This window comes from Podarcis melisellensis (genome assembly GCF_964234715.1).
Source record: "Podarcis melisellensis genome assembly, chromosome: 1".
Lineage (NCBI taxonomy): Eukaryota > Metazoa > Chordata > Lepidosauria > Squamata > Lacertidae > Podarcis > Podarcis melisellensis.
Genome location: NC_138528.1, coordinates 30634319 through 30651867, shown reverse-complemented (window position 1 = coordinate 30651867; position 17549 = coordinate 30634319). Strand labels below are relative to the sequence as shown.

The 17549-nt window shown below is 43.0% G+C and overlaps 1 protein-coding gene across 1 annotated transcript; it reads left to right on the top strand.

Annotated features, from left to right (window-relative positions):
• The first annotated feature begins 9019 nt into the window (after positions 1-9019).
• Positions 9020-16971, top strand: EIF2B2 (eukaryotic translation initiation factor 2B subunit beta). The gene is made up of 8 exons (XM_081914612.1): positions 9020-9285; positions 10681-10801; positions 12411-12565; positions 13156-13319; positions 14374-14469; positions 15363-15500; positions 15930-15996; positions 16724-16971. Exons 1-8 carry the CDS (start codon positions 9120-9122, stop codon positions 16879-16881), a joined length of 1065 nt encoding a protein of 354 aa, XP_081770738.1. The 5' UTR covers positions 9020-9119; the 3' UTR covers positions 16882-16971.
• The last annotated feature ends 578 nt before the right edge of the window (positions 16972-17549 follow it).

The following is a 17549-nucleotide window of genomic DNA, read 5'->3' as shown; positions in this document are numbered from 1 at the left end:
TGTTTCTGCCCAGCCCAGGCCAGCCGAACTGTGATAAGAAAGCAATACCCCCTGGTCCTCTGCTGGTCAGCTGAGGAATGGGGGTGCAGTGTTTGTTTGCAAGTCTGTGAGGTGGCCACACCCACCTTATGGGCTACACCTATTGCTAGCCTGAGGATCCTGGAGAGATTGCAAGGTAGGAGAGAGGTTAGCCATATATAATGTGTCTATAATGCAGGTGATCCAAGGCTGGCCACTGCCATTGAGAATGCTCTTCCTTGGGTCACCATAACCAACCGTATGTCTTGTTGTGGCGGGATGTGAGACAAGGTCTCCGCTGATGACCTCAATTGGTGGGCTGGCCATTATGGAAGGAGGTGGTCCTTAAAATACGCTGCACCCAAGCCATTTAGGGCTTCAAACATAATAGCATCTTGAGCTGTGGCCAGAAACTAATTGGGAGCCAACGCAAATTAAACAGCAGTGGAGAAACATGGACCCTGCAATGGCTACCTGAAAGCAGTCTAGCCTTAGCACCCTGTACCAGCTTGCAGTTTCTAAACACAAAGACACCCTCCCTATTTTGCACTTCCCTATAATGTATCGTATGCCCTTCTCCCTTCATACCACCTTCATTCTCTGATTCTGACCCAACATCCATCCTCCTTGTCAATCACTTTCTGGGCACATTATGCTTTGGAAGTGGTTTCTTCCGCTACCAGCAACCAGATGCTACTTGTTGTGGCTGGAATTATCATCCCCACTGTGTAACTTGATAGTTGTGACCAGTTCCCTTGTCAGCTGCTGGAATGCAAGCCACAGTTATGTGGAAGCGGAAAGCTCCGAAAATATCCTTTCAGGCGCTCTCTGGGGATAAAATGGGCATGGCAAATTAACACCCAAGGCTTCATGAAGCCTTGCAGAGCGTCAAGTGCGCTTCATTGACCATAAAGGGGTTTAGAAGATGCTTAATAATGATAAAGGACAATCCAGCACCTGAGAGGCAAGCTTGGCCTTTGAAGAATTGAGTGTACATAAGTTGAAGCTCACTAGAGATTGAAAGATGACTTTTCCAGAAGTTCTCAGCAGGGTGTTTCAAAATAAAACTTATAAAACCACTTGTCCATGTAAAGCTTCAGTTCCCATTGACTCCCAAGTAAGGGAACAGGGAGAAATTTGAGTCAGTTTGCATTTAAATGCCAACCTGCCTATTTTGCCCATTCTGAAACAATACACAATCTGAAAAAACAGCTATCCTTTGAAATGTGCATTTCTCTAAACTTTGCAGTGCCATTCTCCAGGCAAATGTGTACAGAGTTGCATACACAATGATAAACAGGGCATAAAAATGCATTATATATGGGGAAATTGTTTTACACAAAAAAGGTATATTAGGCAAAATCAGGAAAATTATGAACCAAAATGCTGATGAATTTTCATGAGGAACTTTCCGCCCCCCTCTTTAATTGCAAACTGGTGTGGAAATGTGGAAGAAAAGCTGAGTTGAAGATAGGAAAAATGAGAAACCGAGAGAAACCGAAACTGGCAGATTTGCATCATGGCATTCATGCAATTGCATTATAATGGAATGTTCTATGTGGACAAAGAGCTGCCCCAATAACAAAATAGAAAGGCTTTGGGTGTTATGAAAATGCAACACAAATGCAACTTTGAGGGAAGATGCTGTGTTTCTGTGCTTTAAACTGATACTCTGGAATCAGTCCGGCATCATTCTGTATCTCACCCATTTGTCCTGTGGCCTCTTTGTTTATTTGAAGGGAAAGTAAACAAAGCAGACAGGTCTGGGATCCCCTGCCCATCAATTGCGTAATTTATTTTGCTCCTTTTTCACAGGTATAAATGTGTCTGGCAGGAATATTGACTCATGCCAAAAGTAGCAGCCAGCCATGGCAGAAATATTTTAGATGGGATCAGTTGAAGGGTATCATCGAGGCACTAGATCATACAAAAAAGGGGGGGGGGGAGCCTGAGACAGAAACATGTACCGAAGCAGGCAAACCCTGCCAAGCGCATGCCATTGGCCAGCACAACAGCAACATGATATTTTTTCTGGGAGATGAGCTGTGCCAGCACAACAGACTATGCAGCCTGGGAAAGGAGTGGGACCCCACTTAGAAATCGACCTTTATGACTTTATAGCTGGCTACAAGAAGGCCCCAGGGACAGAGGCTTTCAACTGTGGGAAGGCAAATCCTTTGGTAATGGATAACAAGGGCTGCCTAAGCACATCTACCCCCTTCCAATTTATTAAGGGTGCTTGGAATTGTAGCTCTGTGAGAGGTAAACTATACTTCCCAGAATTATTATTTTTGGGGGGGGGTGCTTTAAATGTATGGTGTGCACACAGAGGAGGATGGACAGTATGATTTCTGTGATCAAACGCCCCTTCTCCCCAAAACATTAGCTTACCTGCAACAATTATTCAGGCTGCATATGCACCATACATTCAAAGCAACTCCAAATAACCCAGGGAACTGTAGCTTACCCCTAACAGCTACAATCCCCAGCAGGACCCTTAACAAACTACAGTTCCCAGGATTCTCTGGGGGAAGCTATATGCATTAAATATACAGTGTGCCGTATACAAAGCCAAATACATTTCTTCTTCTTCTGAAGATGGCCGGTCTCATTTCTTACCTGCATAAATTCAAACAGATATTAGGATTAAGCCCGGAGTTCTAGCCAAAGTAAGTTTGATCTGGTCCCCAGGGAGATTAAGGAGAGTGGAGGGGATGAATAAGAGAGGCTCCCCGGGGTGAAAACAGTTTCTGCTGCCTAAGCAACAATTTCTACCTTCCAGAAATTACAGAGAAAGGAGCTGCTTTTGGCTTTACCGACCCTGTCCTTCAGGCTGCCAGGAACAGCTACTTTCCCATCCCATTTACTTTGGCTCAGAGTCTCTCAAATATTGCACTATCCAAAATAAATCTAGCAGTTCCCCATAGAGACTCCTTCCTGATGCTTAACATAGACTCTGCATCACTCCCTGAAGCCTCAATGTTTTCATCAGATATAGACTCCTTTTTCTTCTTGATATGGACCCCATTTCCTTCCGATTCTGCAACCTGGCACAGGCTCCATGTTGCCATTAGAAACTCGTTGGACAGCAATGGCTTGCTATTTTAAGTCATAAGGCTGATGGCCTGTCTCGTTCAGCCTCCCTCTAGCCCAGGAACCTATGGGAATCCAGCAAGCAGGACCTGAGTGCAACAGCATTCTCCCCACTTGTGATTCACAGCAACTGACATACATACATCCTCTTGACAGTGGAGGCAGACTGTAACCATCATGGCCAGTGACCTTTGATAGCCCTATCCTCAGGAAACAGGTCTAATCTTCATAGGAACTGAAACATACTCGTTTGAGAGTGGATTTCATGCTCTTTATTCAGCTCATAGTGGTGGGGAGGAATGAAAGTCCCCCCCCCAAATATCTGCTTTATATACATTATTTACACAATGGGCTGCACGTGATTGGCTAATTCCGGGATTCTCCTGTATGCCAATCAGGTTATGGATTCACTTCCACCTGGAGCTGGATTGGGTGGCTCCTGCGGACCAATCATACTGCTGCATTGTTCTAGGACCAATCAGACTGCTGCATTCTGAAACCTATTGTTCTAGGACCAATCAGACTGCTGCATTTTGGATCCTATTCAACTCAGTACATAACAGGAACATAGGAAGCAGCTCTATCAGTTTAAAACAGGGAACGTTCTCAGCCTTATCTGGAGATGCTGAGGATTGAACTTTGGATCATCTAAATGCAAAGCAGATGCTGAGCTATGGCCCTTCTCTCTTTTAAAGTGGGTGGCCATCTTGTGGGAGGGAATTCCGGTTTCACTATTTGGAAGTTCTTTCTTCTGCCTGTCCTGAATCTTCCAACATTCAGCTTCATTGGGTGGCCTTGGGCTCTCGTGTTATGAGAGAGAGAAATAAGCTCCTCTCCATACCATGCAGAATGCACCACTAATGTATCCTGCCCTTACCCAGCTTCCCCCTGCCCCAAATTAATCACTATTTAAAATTCAGCCCTCTGCACCTCCTGACCCTCGGTTCTTATGCAAAACCCTCCTCCCATCTTTCTTACTCCCTCCTTGGCTCTAATTAACACTGGCAATAAAAAGTGCTGCAGGCAAACTTCATGGTATGCATAAAGTGATCTGGGAGGGTGGAAGCCGCATGAGCGGTTGAGAAACAAAACGAATGTAAGTCCCATGAGCACTAAGCAGTGAAATGAGAACCAAAGGGAGAGAATCTCTTGAAACAATTGTCCTTATCCCCAGCCAAAACAAAACCTTAGTACATAAAAGTTGCCTTTCCCCCCACATTCATCCCTTGCTATCCCTGGCCTCCCTCTTCCCTCCTATCTTCTGTTGCCCCCCTGCCTATTGAAATTGAGACTCTATACTCCTTGGGATGGGGACCACTCTCCTTTGCTTGTACTTCTCTATAAAGTTCTAAGTACATTGTTGGAACTGTCCAACAACCACCCTTTTGTCCCTGTGAATCTGGAGAGACAGAACTGATAACTCATGTCCTAATGTATTGCTCCTTCTATAGACATAAGTTTTTATTGAATCCCTTTTATGGAAATCCCCAGACAATTGGGTGTATGTTATGCTTTTTTACTTCCTTCAGATCAGAAGGCATCGACCTCTTCCAGGGTGGCTAAATATTGTGCTGTTGCCTGTAAAACTTGCCAGGGAGTAATTTTAGCAAACTTTTGTTATTTATGCCTAGCATTCTATATTATGATACCTCTACTATTAAGTTTATTGCTATGGTTCTCTGTTTTGTTTGGTACTATTTTATATACAGTATTTGGACAAAGTTTCTTTTTGGGATAATTGTCAATGACTGTAAAAAAGAGATTAGATACATACATACACACTCAAAATTCCATTCATAATATAAAGTGATCTCTGCTATTCCTGGAAGATTGATAGCAGAAGGGAGGGGGGTGGGGGACTGGCGTCTGGACCAAAATAATGTACGTCTTCTTCCGGCCACATCACCTCTCTCCCCTCTGCTTCTTGAGGGTACTTGCTGCCAAGGTTACAATAACCTTCCTGGGAAGAAGCCAGATGGGCTTTCTCAGAGTTTATAATGGATCCGCCTCCCACAGCTGAAATAACATCAGCCTTAACCCAAAACTTTGATATTGGGGCCAATAGGAAAGATGCTAGACACAGAGCAAATGATACAGGGACTGGTGGCGACAACTCAAAAGTAGGATCCTACTGTAAGACCAAGGGAAACTGACAAACCAGGCTGGTTTAGAATAAACCCAGCCAATTAGAAGCAGGTTGCTGATACTCAAAATCGGAACAGGAAGATCTCTGCAGACATGTATAGGAAAGAGCACGACCTCAGAAATGTCTTGTTCAAATGAGAAATCGTGGGATTGTTACTATTTGGATCAGGGAACACCAAAGGGAGTTATGGGTAAAGAAAACAAAGTTCCTGAGAATTGCCAAGATGAACCTTGAGACACAACTCAAGTCTCATGGAGTTCTCTTCCAACTTGACCTCACCCCCAACCCAAGTTATTGAATATCAGACTGCAAGCTTATGAGCTGGCATGATGAAAGCAAAATGTGATGGGCTACTTCCAGTAAGCCTCAGACAGCTGGGAGCACGTTCTGGGCGATAAAACATTCTCCAGAATACTGATTCAGTTACCAGCATAAGCACATATCATGACATATTAATACAGAAATGTGGAAATGTAACGTGGTTATTTCCTAACTGTGATATGATCAGATTAGAGAAAAAGGAAGTGTTATTTTTATTGTTTTTGTGTGACTTGAAAAATACTGAATTTAGCTGTACAACAGCTGAAGAGAACTTATACCACCCAAAGATGAGACTTCATTCTCTGAGAATTCCTTCTCTCTGTTTGGTAAATCTGCTCAGTTCCAGTCCATCAAGGACGGCTGTGGGCAGGATCCCTAAATGGCTGGGGTTAGACTAGATCAGGCATAGGCAAACTCAGCCCTCCAGATGTTTTGGGATTACAACTCCCATCATCCCTGTCCTGTTAGCTTGGGATGGTGGGAGTTGTATTCCCAAAACATCTGGAGGGCAGAGTTTGCCTATGCCTGGACTAGATGATCCTTGGGTTCCCTTCCATCTCTACAGTTCTATAATTAATCTATGATTAACCTAGCACACCATATAAAATGAATATTCACCCGTTACTGGGAGGACTGCCTAGATTCTCTTTATTTCTTTTCCCTACCTACTAAGGAATCTGTACCTCCATCTATGAATGGAGATAGAACTGAGTAACAGCTGGTTGTATTTCTAGAGTTGGAGGATCAACTATCATGTGTTTCCTTCTTCCAACAATCTGATACCTACATAACAGCTAAAAGAGCCTCACTTAAATGTCTGCTAACTCAACCCACACACCCTCTTAAGTCTCTTATCAGATGCAGAGAAGCAAGGCTTTCACACCAGCAAGGCTTTCACATAAGCATCTTTTCCTGACATCCTGCCCCTGCCTGATCAAGCATGATGAATAGCTCTGGAGCACTTGAAAGGCCGCACACTATTTTGTGACATTTCAGTTGGCCTAATAAAGGTATTGAGGATGTTATTCATTGCATCCCTTCATTCATTCCTTATCAGGCCTTCTCCTGTGAGGCAGCTCAGGTCAGGCTAAGAGAGAGACTGGTCCAAGGCCAGTCAGTGGGTTTTATGGCCAAGCAAATACTTGAAGTGTATATATATATATATATATATATATATATATATATATATATATATATATATATATATATTTGCATGAAGGAATGAACTTGCCCGGAAGCCATCTTCTACACAGGTTTAAGACAAGAGCAATCTTAAGAAATTTCTCTGAATCATTTCCACAGAATTCAAGTCATCTGCACTTAATTTTATCACTCTTAGCAAATGTAGATGATGTTGAATTAATTTATGTACTGCTTAATGCCAAAATAGGCTTCCAAGCCAGGGGTTCTCACATTTTCTAGTCCCAGGGCCCTCTTGAGATGGCTGAAAATTACTGAGGCTCACAAAATTATGGCACAGAGACACAATTACTAAATGGTAGAAAATGGAGGGAGAGTTTGGCATATCAGCTGGCAGTTACTAACATCATTTTTTACTGATATCCAATCCATTTTTTGAAATTGCTAAATTATTTGTCATGGCATTTACCTTGTGGCAATGAGTTCCATTGCTCAGTTTTTCTGAGGTCCTGTACAACCCCCCAATTATCAAGCAGAATTTGCTGATACAGATACACATGGTCCCCATCTATACTACACATTTAAAGCAACATTGTGCCACTTTAAACAGTCATTCTAGGACTGTTAGTTTGTTAGGTGTGCTGAGAGTTGTTAGGAGACCCCTATGCACAGAGCTACAATTCCCAGAGTTCCCTGGGACGAGAGACTGACAGTTAAACTACTCTGAGAATTGAAATCCCTACCCTTTTCCTGATCCTCACATATTTTTGCTCTTGTCTGTACAAACCTTCTTTTTAAAAAGTCCCAGGAGGTGTGTAATATACTCAGCAACTATCTCTCCTCTGGCTCCCTAAGCATAAAACCTGTATCTTCTGTTCTCAAATAAATCTCCTTCCACTACCAACCAGTATCCCTTTATCTTTTGCCTCCAAAGTCCTGGATTATTAAAACCCTCCCTGGCTTTGCCCCACCTTATCTCTTACATGATCATGAGCATAACCAGGATTTATGTGCGTATCCTGCCCACCCCACCCCACCCCACCCCATAAATCCTGGATATGCCCATGACCACAATATAAGATGGGAGAGATCTGTCTAGCAATTTGGAATGAAATGTCTCAACAGGTGTGTTTTTTTAAAAAAGATCTTTTTACCCCAAGTGCTCAGAAAAATCTGTCAAAAGCTTTCTACAATTTCTACGTTTAGTTAAGTGTTTTTATTCATTTACTTGATTGGGGGGATGCAGCACTCCCTGCTGCCTTTGCCCGTGATCATGATGCACCCCTTCCCATGATAACCTTTGCTCATCTGTGCCAACACTCACAGCCAGCCAAAGGTGTTCTGCTCTGTAAAAAGACTCTTTTCCTTCCCCAGCAAATTATGACAATTAACAGTGGTTCAGCCCGGGCAGGGCTGGATTTAGGTTTGAAGAGGCCCTAAACTACTGAAGGTAATCGGGCCCTTTATATGTCCAGCTGCCCTTTGTCAACAACAAATTGTTGCTGTTTTTTTGTGTTGAATATATGCTATATGGTAATTTATGGACCTAATAGGTATCCAAAGCCATTTGCACATGTTGCCACACAACCGGTCCATGCAGAACGTAGGCACCCTGTATCTAGAAATGAGCAAACCAGTGATATTTTAGGGAGCAGGCTAGCAGGCGGGCCCCGTTACTTACATCATAGGAGCCTACACAACACAAAACACTGTTGCTGTATGTAGGTTTTGTTTTACTGTATTTGTTTTTTATCTTATATTTTGGAAATGTACATCCAGGGTTTTTTCCCCTTTACTTTTTTGGGGGGCCCTAAGCTATAGTTTGTTCAGCTTATACGTAAATCCGGCACTGGGTGCGGGGTACAACTTCTCCATCCTATGCAGCACAGCTACCTGACATGCTACACCTGCCAGCATCCCTTTTGCAGCTGTGCAATAAACAGGGACAAAGGAAGCTGGATTAGGCCACTGGCCACCGTAAACACAGAACGCTGGACGAGATAAACCTTTCTGGTCTGGTCCTGCAGCGCCCTTTCCGTTCTCAAAACAGGTGCCGCTTCCTTTGGTCTCCCCGTCCGGAAAACAGCGCCTTCCTCCTCCGGCTTCTTCCGCTTCGATGACGAAAGGAGTCGGAGCGGCCACAACGACGCCGCGTCCCTCCCGGCAATGCACAACAAGACCGCGAGGCAAGCCCCGCCCCCTCTGGAGATCGGGCCTATCAGATCTCAACGGGCGGCGGGGCAGGTTCTTCGGTCGTCCAATGGCAACGGGCCTACCCGGAAAAAGCCCGTGTGCGTCGGTCCGGCTGGCTACAAACTCCTGTTGCTTTTCGTTCCCCCCGCCGGATTAGTTCCCCCGCCCCGCCAACCCTTTCCATCAACCTTCGCTTCGAATCGCCGGGATGTCGGCCGCGGCTGCGAAAAGGGAATCCGATCTCTCCGGGCAGATCGAGGACTTTGTGGCGCTGCTAAAGCGGGGCGGAAAGAGGCCTCGCTCGGAGGATGTTGCCCGGCAGACGGTGGGCCTGCTGCGGAGGATCGTGGCGAACGGGCGCTGGGACAATGCGGGTGAGAGAGAAGCAGAGGCAGCGAGGGAGCCCTCGCCGCATGCACAGGCTCCTGTCGCCGTGCTTAAACCCTTTCTCCCCAGTCGTGCCCTCCACCCGTTTCTTCCCTAAACCGAGAAACAAAACCGCGATTTTACTTCGGTTGGCTTCTTTCTCCACAAGTAGCTGCAACGATGCAGGACTTGCCTAGCTCACCATACATAAAAAAAACAAAAAAAATTCCTTCCAGTAGCACCTTAAAGACCAACTAAGTCAGTTCTTGGTATGAGCTTTCGTGTGCATGCACACCAAAGCTCATACCAAGAACTGACTTAGTTGGTCTTTAAGGTGCTACTGAAAGGAAATTTTTTTGTTTTTACTATGTCAGACCAACAGGGCTACCTATCTGTAACTCACCATACATAATTTGCCTTTCCACCTCGAGCGGCCACAGGTGCAATGGAAGTTGATGACTCCTGCACCTTTTAAGCAGAGATAGGAGACCTATGGCCCTGTAGATGTTGTTGCCCCTCCAGATCCCATCGTCCCTGACAATTGATCGTGATGGTTGGGGCTGATGGGAGCTGGAACACCTGGAGGGCCACCTGTATTTTAAAGGGTTGTATTGGAGAGCTGATTATTGAAGGTGCTTCGTTTTTCCCCACCGCTATGTAGCTGCCAACATTTTCTTATACACAATTCTTAGGGGTCCCGAGATTGGTGTGCAACCCGTCTTCCATGTGATAATGGTGCATTAGTGGTGGTTTTCTATTGGACCTCCCATACGTTATTACATTTTATTAGTAGTTCTGCAATGTGTCCTCAAATGTCATCACATTATTGCTGTCTAGAGGGCCACTCTTGTGCCGGCAAAAGTGAGGCAAAACAATAACTCCAGAGCGTCTGTGATATGAGAAGTTACAACATTTCAGTTAAAAGCTATGGGAGATGCCCTTAATTGAAATGAAGCAGTATGTTTGCCCCAAAACATTTGCAGAAGTAAACAGTACTGTATTGATAGTGGGATTGCATATAACCACCCCAATACAATCATGAACACAAATAATATTGAATGCCCAATAAAAAGGATGTCTGGGGCCCTTAAAAGGTACATAAGCCACACACCTCCACACACACCCTGCCTGCAAGTGGTTATCCTTTCTTTGTATCTGTTGATCTGTGTAATGTAGGCACTTTTTACTAGATGTATCATCCTGATCTGGGTAGGCTTATTTTAATCACCAAAAAAAGGGGGAATGGAAGGTAATGCAATGTACCACACAGCCCCACCCTACCCCGGGTTCCTGCCAACCGGATGCAGGCAGAGTGAGTAGTTTGAAGTATCATTTGAGTGTCTACTGTGAGGAGTAGACACCCTGTACTATGTAATTAACTTTGAAAGTTCCCTACATTTCAGGAGAGCTGATAAGCATAATTCGTCAGGAGGGTAAGAAAATGACTGCTGCCCAGCCATCTGAGACCACTGTAGGCAATATGGTGAGACGAGTGCTGAAGATCATTCGAGAGGAGTATGGCAGGTAATGGTTGCTTTTGTTTGATCAGAACCTAGCCAATCCAATTTCTCTAATGTAGAAACCACCTGACCTTACCACACCTGAAACTTTCTGTTTAAAATTTATATATAACCATTAGAAATCATTTGTAGAAAGGCTTTTGGAATGTTGAACCTTTATTCCACTATTTTTAGGACCCAAATTATTTATGTTATTGTAAGCTGCTTTATTTTATTTATTAAATTTCTATACTACTCTTCATCCGAGGAACACAGGGTGGTTTACAAGCTAAAAATAGAAAAAATACATAACACAGTAACAAAACAATACCTGCCCCCCACCACCGTTTAAAAGGCCAAAGTTTGTTTAATTAATAAACATCTGAGAGAGGAGGAATGTTTTTCCCTGGCTCCTAAAGATATGTAACAAAGGCACCAGGCGAGCCTCCCTGAGGAAAACATTCCATGTCTATGACAGGGGACTGATATCAAAATTCCCCACTTTCAGACCACCCTCTTCCTGCCCAGCTGGAGGTCCAGAGTGTGACCTGCCACATGTGTTGGGCTGATGATATGTTGAGACAGCCCCAAGGTCATCATGGTAACCATGAAGCCCTGAGCCACCCCAGAGCACTTTACCATGACTGTTGAAAGCCCCCAAAACCAGCCGTCCAGGAGCCCTCAACACCATTCTGAGACCCGCTCTGTCAGCTCAGGTTGGGAGACCGTGGGCAGTGAGGCAGGCAGTAAACCAGCAGAATCCCTAATCTGTCCCACTGCTTAATGCCAGGAACAAATACTCTAGATCCCCCACAGCAACCCTTTTATTTCACCAGCCCAGCTAGATGATGTAATTCAGCTGGGGGTAGAGTGACAGGTGTTGGTGAGAGTGGCTGAGTCCAGGCCTCAGGGCTTTGGTCCTGCAAAGAGGCATCCAAGCTTAGGCGTCTTCAGCTGTTCCTGGGGTCCTCCCTCTCTTACACAGGAGTGGTGTTTTAATCTGTTTTTAATATTGTGTTTTAATTGTAACCCGCCCTCAGCCCTTAGGATGAAGGGTGGGTAAGAAATTATAATTAATAATAATAATGTGTTGCAACTGTATGTACAGTGGTGCCTCGCAAGACGAAATTAATCCGTTCCGCGAGTCTCTTCGTCTTGCAGTTTTTTCGTCTTGCGAAGCACGGCTATTAGCGGCTTAGCGGCTATTAACGGCTTAGCGGCTTTAAGAAAAAGGAAACTAACTCGCAAGACGTTTCGTCTTGCGAAGCAAGCCCATAGGGAAATTCGTCTTGCAGAACGACTCAAAAAACGGAAAACTCTTTCGTCTTGCGCGTTTTTCGTCTTGCGAGGCATTCGTCTTGCGAGGCACCACTGTACCATTCCCTGGCAAAGCAATTACCTTGAATTAAACCACAATTGCACATGCTATTCTTTTTCTTTTCTGGCCAAACACACTTGAGCTGTGTAAGCAATATTGACCCAGGATATTTGGCTTTTAGAAGGACTAACATAAATATAATCAGATGTTCTTAATTCCTTCTTTGATGGGAAGCCACAGTGCCTGGTCCAGCATGTAACTTAGTCTTCCAGCAGGATTGTTTTTCTGTTTTGAAAAAGTTCCTTCTGTTTTGTAGGCTTCGAGGATACAGTGAGGAGAGTGACCAGCAGGAATCACTACACAAACTTCTGACCTCAGAAAGCAATGACGACACTGAGAGTTTCAATATCTACTATCCTCCACTCAGGGCCAATATCATTGAAATTATTAGTGAACTGTTGATTGAACTAGGTAAGAGAGAGCTGTATAATAACAGGATTAATTGTTGGAACTACATGATTGCTAGTAAAATGAGAAAGTTCCAATAATGAATATTTCTGAAGTGTTCCACCCTTAACTGCTACATAATGCTGCCTTCCTATTAGGAAGATCAGAAATGAGAAGAAACAGGCAGAGTTTTTCCCATTATTTTCAGCTGGAGTAGCGTAAGAAGATTTTAGTACTCATGATATATTAAGTGGTACAAGTATAGCTCACCTAGGTTCAAGATACGGACATAACCACAGAAAGCTACTTCTTGCATGGAATGAAAGCTAAACAGTTTGTGTCTGTAATCTGTAGGGACTGTTAAAAGTTTATATAATGCACATAATGCCCTTTCATCCTATTGTAATTGCAAACCATATCAGTAATGTGTCCTTTTTTTCTTTTTTAATGCCATAAGCCCTTGGCAGTATACGATTCAGGTATGGTAGGTAATAATGAGATTCCACCCTGTTTGGATTAGTGCCTCATTTCCTAGCTAATTTGCAGTGGAGGAGGTGTTGGGCCTGTCTTTTCTCTTGTGGCTGGATTTCTTTTTTCTTTTCTTTTATTTGCAGAGGGCACCACTGACAACATTGCCATGCAGGCCCTGGAGCATATCCACTCTAATGAGGTGATCATGACCATTGGCTATTCACGCACGGTTGAGGCCTTCCTGAAGGAGGCAGCACGCAAGAGGAAATTCCATGTAATTGTGGCTGAATGTGCACCCTTTTGTCAGGTGAGGCCTGTTATCTGGGCTATCCTTGTCCCCTGCTCACTGTTGACTATGGAACACTTCTAATTGTATTTTTGTTTTATTTATTTAACAAATTTAACAAAAATAGAAACTGTATATTTTAATCATAAATGAAATATTTTTTTTCCATTTATGGGAATGTATAGGCTTTGTGAACAGGCAGTAGGTTAAGGGAAACTTCTTACCTTTCCCAGTAGGAGGATGGTAGTGTTTCTGATGATAATGGCTTTTATGGACAATGTGAAAATCTTGCATGCATGAACAGCACCCATTTCACAATAAATTCTGATTGCTGGCAGTTTTGAGATATAAGAAAGCATTTCTTCATATAATGCACAGACAACACACCATTAATATTATTCCCACACTGTATCAACCAACTCTTCTTGTTGTTCCAAAGTCTGCTGTTGCAGGCAAAGCTCTAATACAGGATCAGACATTCTCTGTGATGGAATTGCCTGTCTGGAATTCTTCTTCTGGAAGTGGCAGGATAATAGTGCCAGCTTTAAACATATCTGTTCTCCTAGGTGTTTGGTGACTGACATATAGGCTATTCAGCTTTGTGTTTACTGATAAATCTATTTGTTGTTTCTTTGTTTAATACATAGTTTTATAGTATTTTGGAAACTGTCCCATGGTTCTTTTGTAATGAAGAACAGTCTAAATGTTCTGTCAATAATTGTTATAAATAAATCACATAGTAATTTAATTGTGGTGAATGATGAGCATTACTGTTTGTTTTTAAAGCATTAGGTGAATACTTGAGCGATAGATAGTAGAAAAAATAAACCATAGGTGTGAATCTCCATTTTTAGACTTCTGACTGACCGATTCTGGGGTTAAGAGGTGATGGATATTGTCAAGGAATCTGTCTTGTTACTGTTGACAGAAATAATACTTGGAGTAGTGGGACCATTGGTGTGACCTGGCTTGAGATGAACTGTGTGCTCATAAAGCTTCAGAAACTCTAGCTTACAAGCATTACTTGCCTGGCCCTTCCAACGCACATTGTCACTTTCCCCTTTTTCCTTTTCAGGGTCATGAAATGGCTGTCCGTTTGTCTAAGGAGAACATAGAAACTACCGTCATGAGTGATGCCGCCATCTTTGCTGTCATGTCTCGCGTCAACAAGGTAGGCAGGTTGGGATTGTTTGTTTTGTTTCTGCTGCTATGTGGACCATACTGGGAAGCTTGTAGATTCAGAGTGGCGAAACTCTTTTAGGCTGAGGGCTGCATTGAACTATTGTAAACCAGCCAGGGGACAAAGTGTAAAAAATGGATATGGCTTTTTGAAAAAAGACAAAAGACAAAATTCTGTGGGCCACAGAAAAAGCACCCCCAAAACAGTATCACAGTGCAATACCTATGGAAGTAGTTATTGAAATAACTAGACTTTAATTTTTTTTAAAAAAAGTTTTAAATAGAAGAAATGGAGGATGGGCTGGGAGCCCCACAAAAATCTTTTAGCATCGTGGCATCAGAGCCAGAGTCCAATAGCAGGCAAAATTCCTGTTCTGAAAAACTGGAGCTGGCTTGGGGGGGGGGGACACATCAAAAAAAGCTCTTGGCTGACTGCATGTTATCTGGGGATTCCCAAAGGAGAGAAATTGTGTTGGGTCAGATGGGTCAAGATCAACCTTTTTGACAAGCAAGAGGGCCAGACTCAACTACAGTTTTGCTAGTGGAAGTGGAAGCCAGTGCAAGGATCCCTGCTAGTGCAATGGGCTCCCCCCCCCCGCCCTGTGCTTCCCCCAATACACTCTGGAGAGCTGAGAGACACCCCGTGAACAATGTGCGGGGGGAGGAGAGGAGAGATCAATTCATTGGGAAAACAGAAATGTTTGTGCTTCCGGAATGATCTCCTTAGTGCTATGATGAATTATACCCAAAATTTGCTCCCCACTCGAGTTACTGGTTCTATCGTACGTTAGGAATGTTTATCATCATGCTGTGTCATGATCTAAAATAAATAACTTCCACCACATTATTATGATACTCTGGTTTCTTAATATTTCTGTATTGCAGGTAATAATTGGAACAAAGACTATCTTGGCCAATGGTGCCCTGATAGCTGTCAGTGGCACTCATACCTTGGCACTGGCAGCCAAGCACCACTCCACCCCTCTTATTGTCTGCGCACCCATGTTCAAGCTCACACCACAGGTAGGCGCAGTAACCTCTGAATAGTATCTCTATGGTCAAGAGCAACACAAATGCTCAGAGAGAGCCAGTGCTGCTACACATGGATGAATCCAAATGCATGCATTAATATGGACCTTTGCTAGTGCAAGCAAGTTGCAAAATGTCCGTGTGTCTTGTAGAGAAGACTATAAAGTAACCGTGTCAATGCACTTGAATCCTGTCCTGCACCGCTGGGTACCATTTGGATCGTATCTCTTCTGAAATCTAAGGCATATGGAATGGACCAAGGCTATGTGGAACATGCAAGCGCTGAAAATGATATTGGATACAGAATTCATAGGCTTGATAATAAGAATAAATGATAAGTTTTTAAATGTACGAGAAAAGTACCTATGCTGCATCTCTTGCATAGGATGATAGTGATGGTTCCTTTGCTGTTCTCTCTTCCAGTTCCTTAATGAAGACGACTCATTCCATAAATTCGTCTCTCCACAGGAAGTGTTGCCTTTCACAGAAGGTAGAATTTTTAAAAATTCTTTTGAGAGGAAGCTACTTTGTAAACTACTTTTAGTGACTCTGGACCTTTGAAAGCCCAATCTATACATGTTTTCTTAGAAAGAAATCCCATTGTGTTCAACAGGGCTTACTCCCAAGTAAGTGTGCATAGGATTGCAGCCTGAGTTATTAAGCTTCAATCTTAAATTCACTGACCAAAAAGCAAGTCTCGTTGAACTTCATGGGACATACTTCTGAGTAAACATGCAAAAGGTTGCACGGTTAGTACTAGGGAGATATTCACTGTGCTTACATCCTGTTCTACTTTAAGCAATAACTGTTCTGTAACTGTTTCTTCAGCTAATATATTTTGTACATGCCTTCCTCCAACTCATATTGGGCACCGAAGGCAAAATATGGTGTGATATAAGCAGTGATATACTATTAAGCTAATTTTGGCTAAGCAAGCACGGGCAATGGTCCCCAACTGTGTCTTTAACGCTGCTGTTCTGAGGGATTCTCAGTGCAGTTTTCTTTTGAATAAACACACTTATGATTACACTGTTGTGTACTCAGGCTTTGAATAATAGAGCACATGAGGCAAGATAGGTTTTTATCTCACATCTTTTTGCTGCATTGTCTCAGTTTTTTCACTGATTCTCATGTGCCATACACTAAGTGCAAGGCCAATTTTTTCTTGTTCACTTCTGTTGTTCATTTTTCACTCAAATTGCATATTTTTCTTTCAGGAGATATTCTGTCTAAGGTCAACATTTATTGTCCAGTCTTTGACTACGTTCCTCCAGAACTTATCACACTCTTCATTTCAAATATTGGAGGCAACGCTCCTTCCTACATCTATCGTCTAATGAGTGAACTCTATCACCCGGCGGATCGTGAACTTTGAGCTGTGGATGCCATTTATATCACGGAGTAGATGTGTACTTTCGCCTGAAGAAGCACCGCCAAAATAAAACGTCAAACTGCAGGAAATGGATATACTGTCTTCAAAAGATACTTTATTTGACCTTTGCTTTCTCTGTCAGAAAAAGCACTGCTCCAGTCCTGTGTTCTGTCAGCTTTATTGAAAGTTTTAGGATAGCATAGAGGCTCTAGAGTTCAGTGGTGGCCTAAACATTGATAGGGAATTTGCTTACAGCTGCTAAGCCACCTTCAGTCTGTCATCACAAATTCTCCTGTAACAGGTCCAGCTCCTTGATTCTTCTACTTTGCTTCTTGAAATAGGACATAGAAATAAAGTTTAGCTATTCAGATAGTTTCTGATGGAAAGTAGCCTGCTCTCATTCTTGTTTCAATTAAATGCTGATGATACTTGCATTCAGGGCAAGTTAAAGTAACCAATTCTACAAAATAGCATCTGAATGCTTTAATTATTTAGTGAATTATTATTATTTATTGAATACCGCCCTATACCCAGAGATCTCAGGGTGGTTCAAAGAATAAGAAGCATTTTATATTGGTGGTAATTCAGTTTGAAACTCTGCATCAGTTGGATAATGCAAATCAGCATTTAAAAGTGACTTGAAATACCAAATGACAAAAATACTAAGGTAA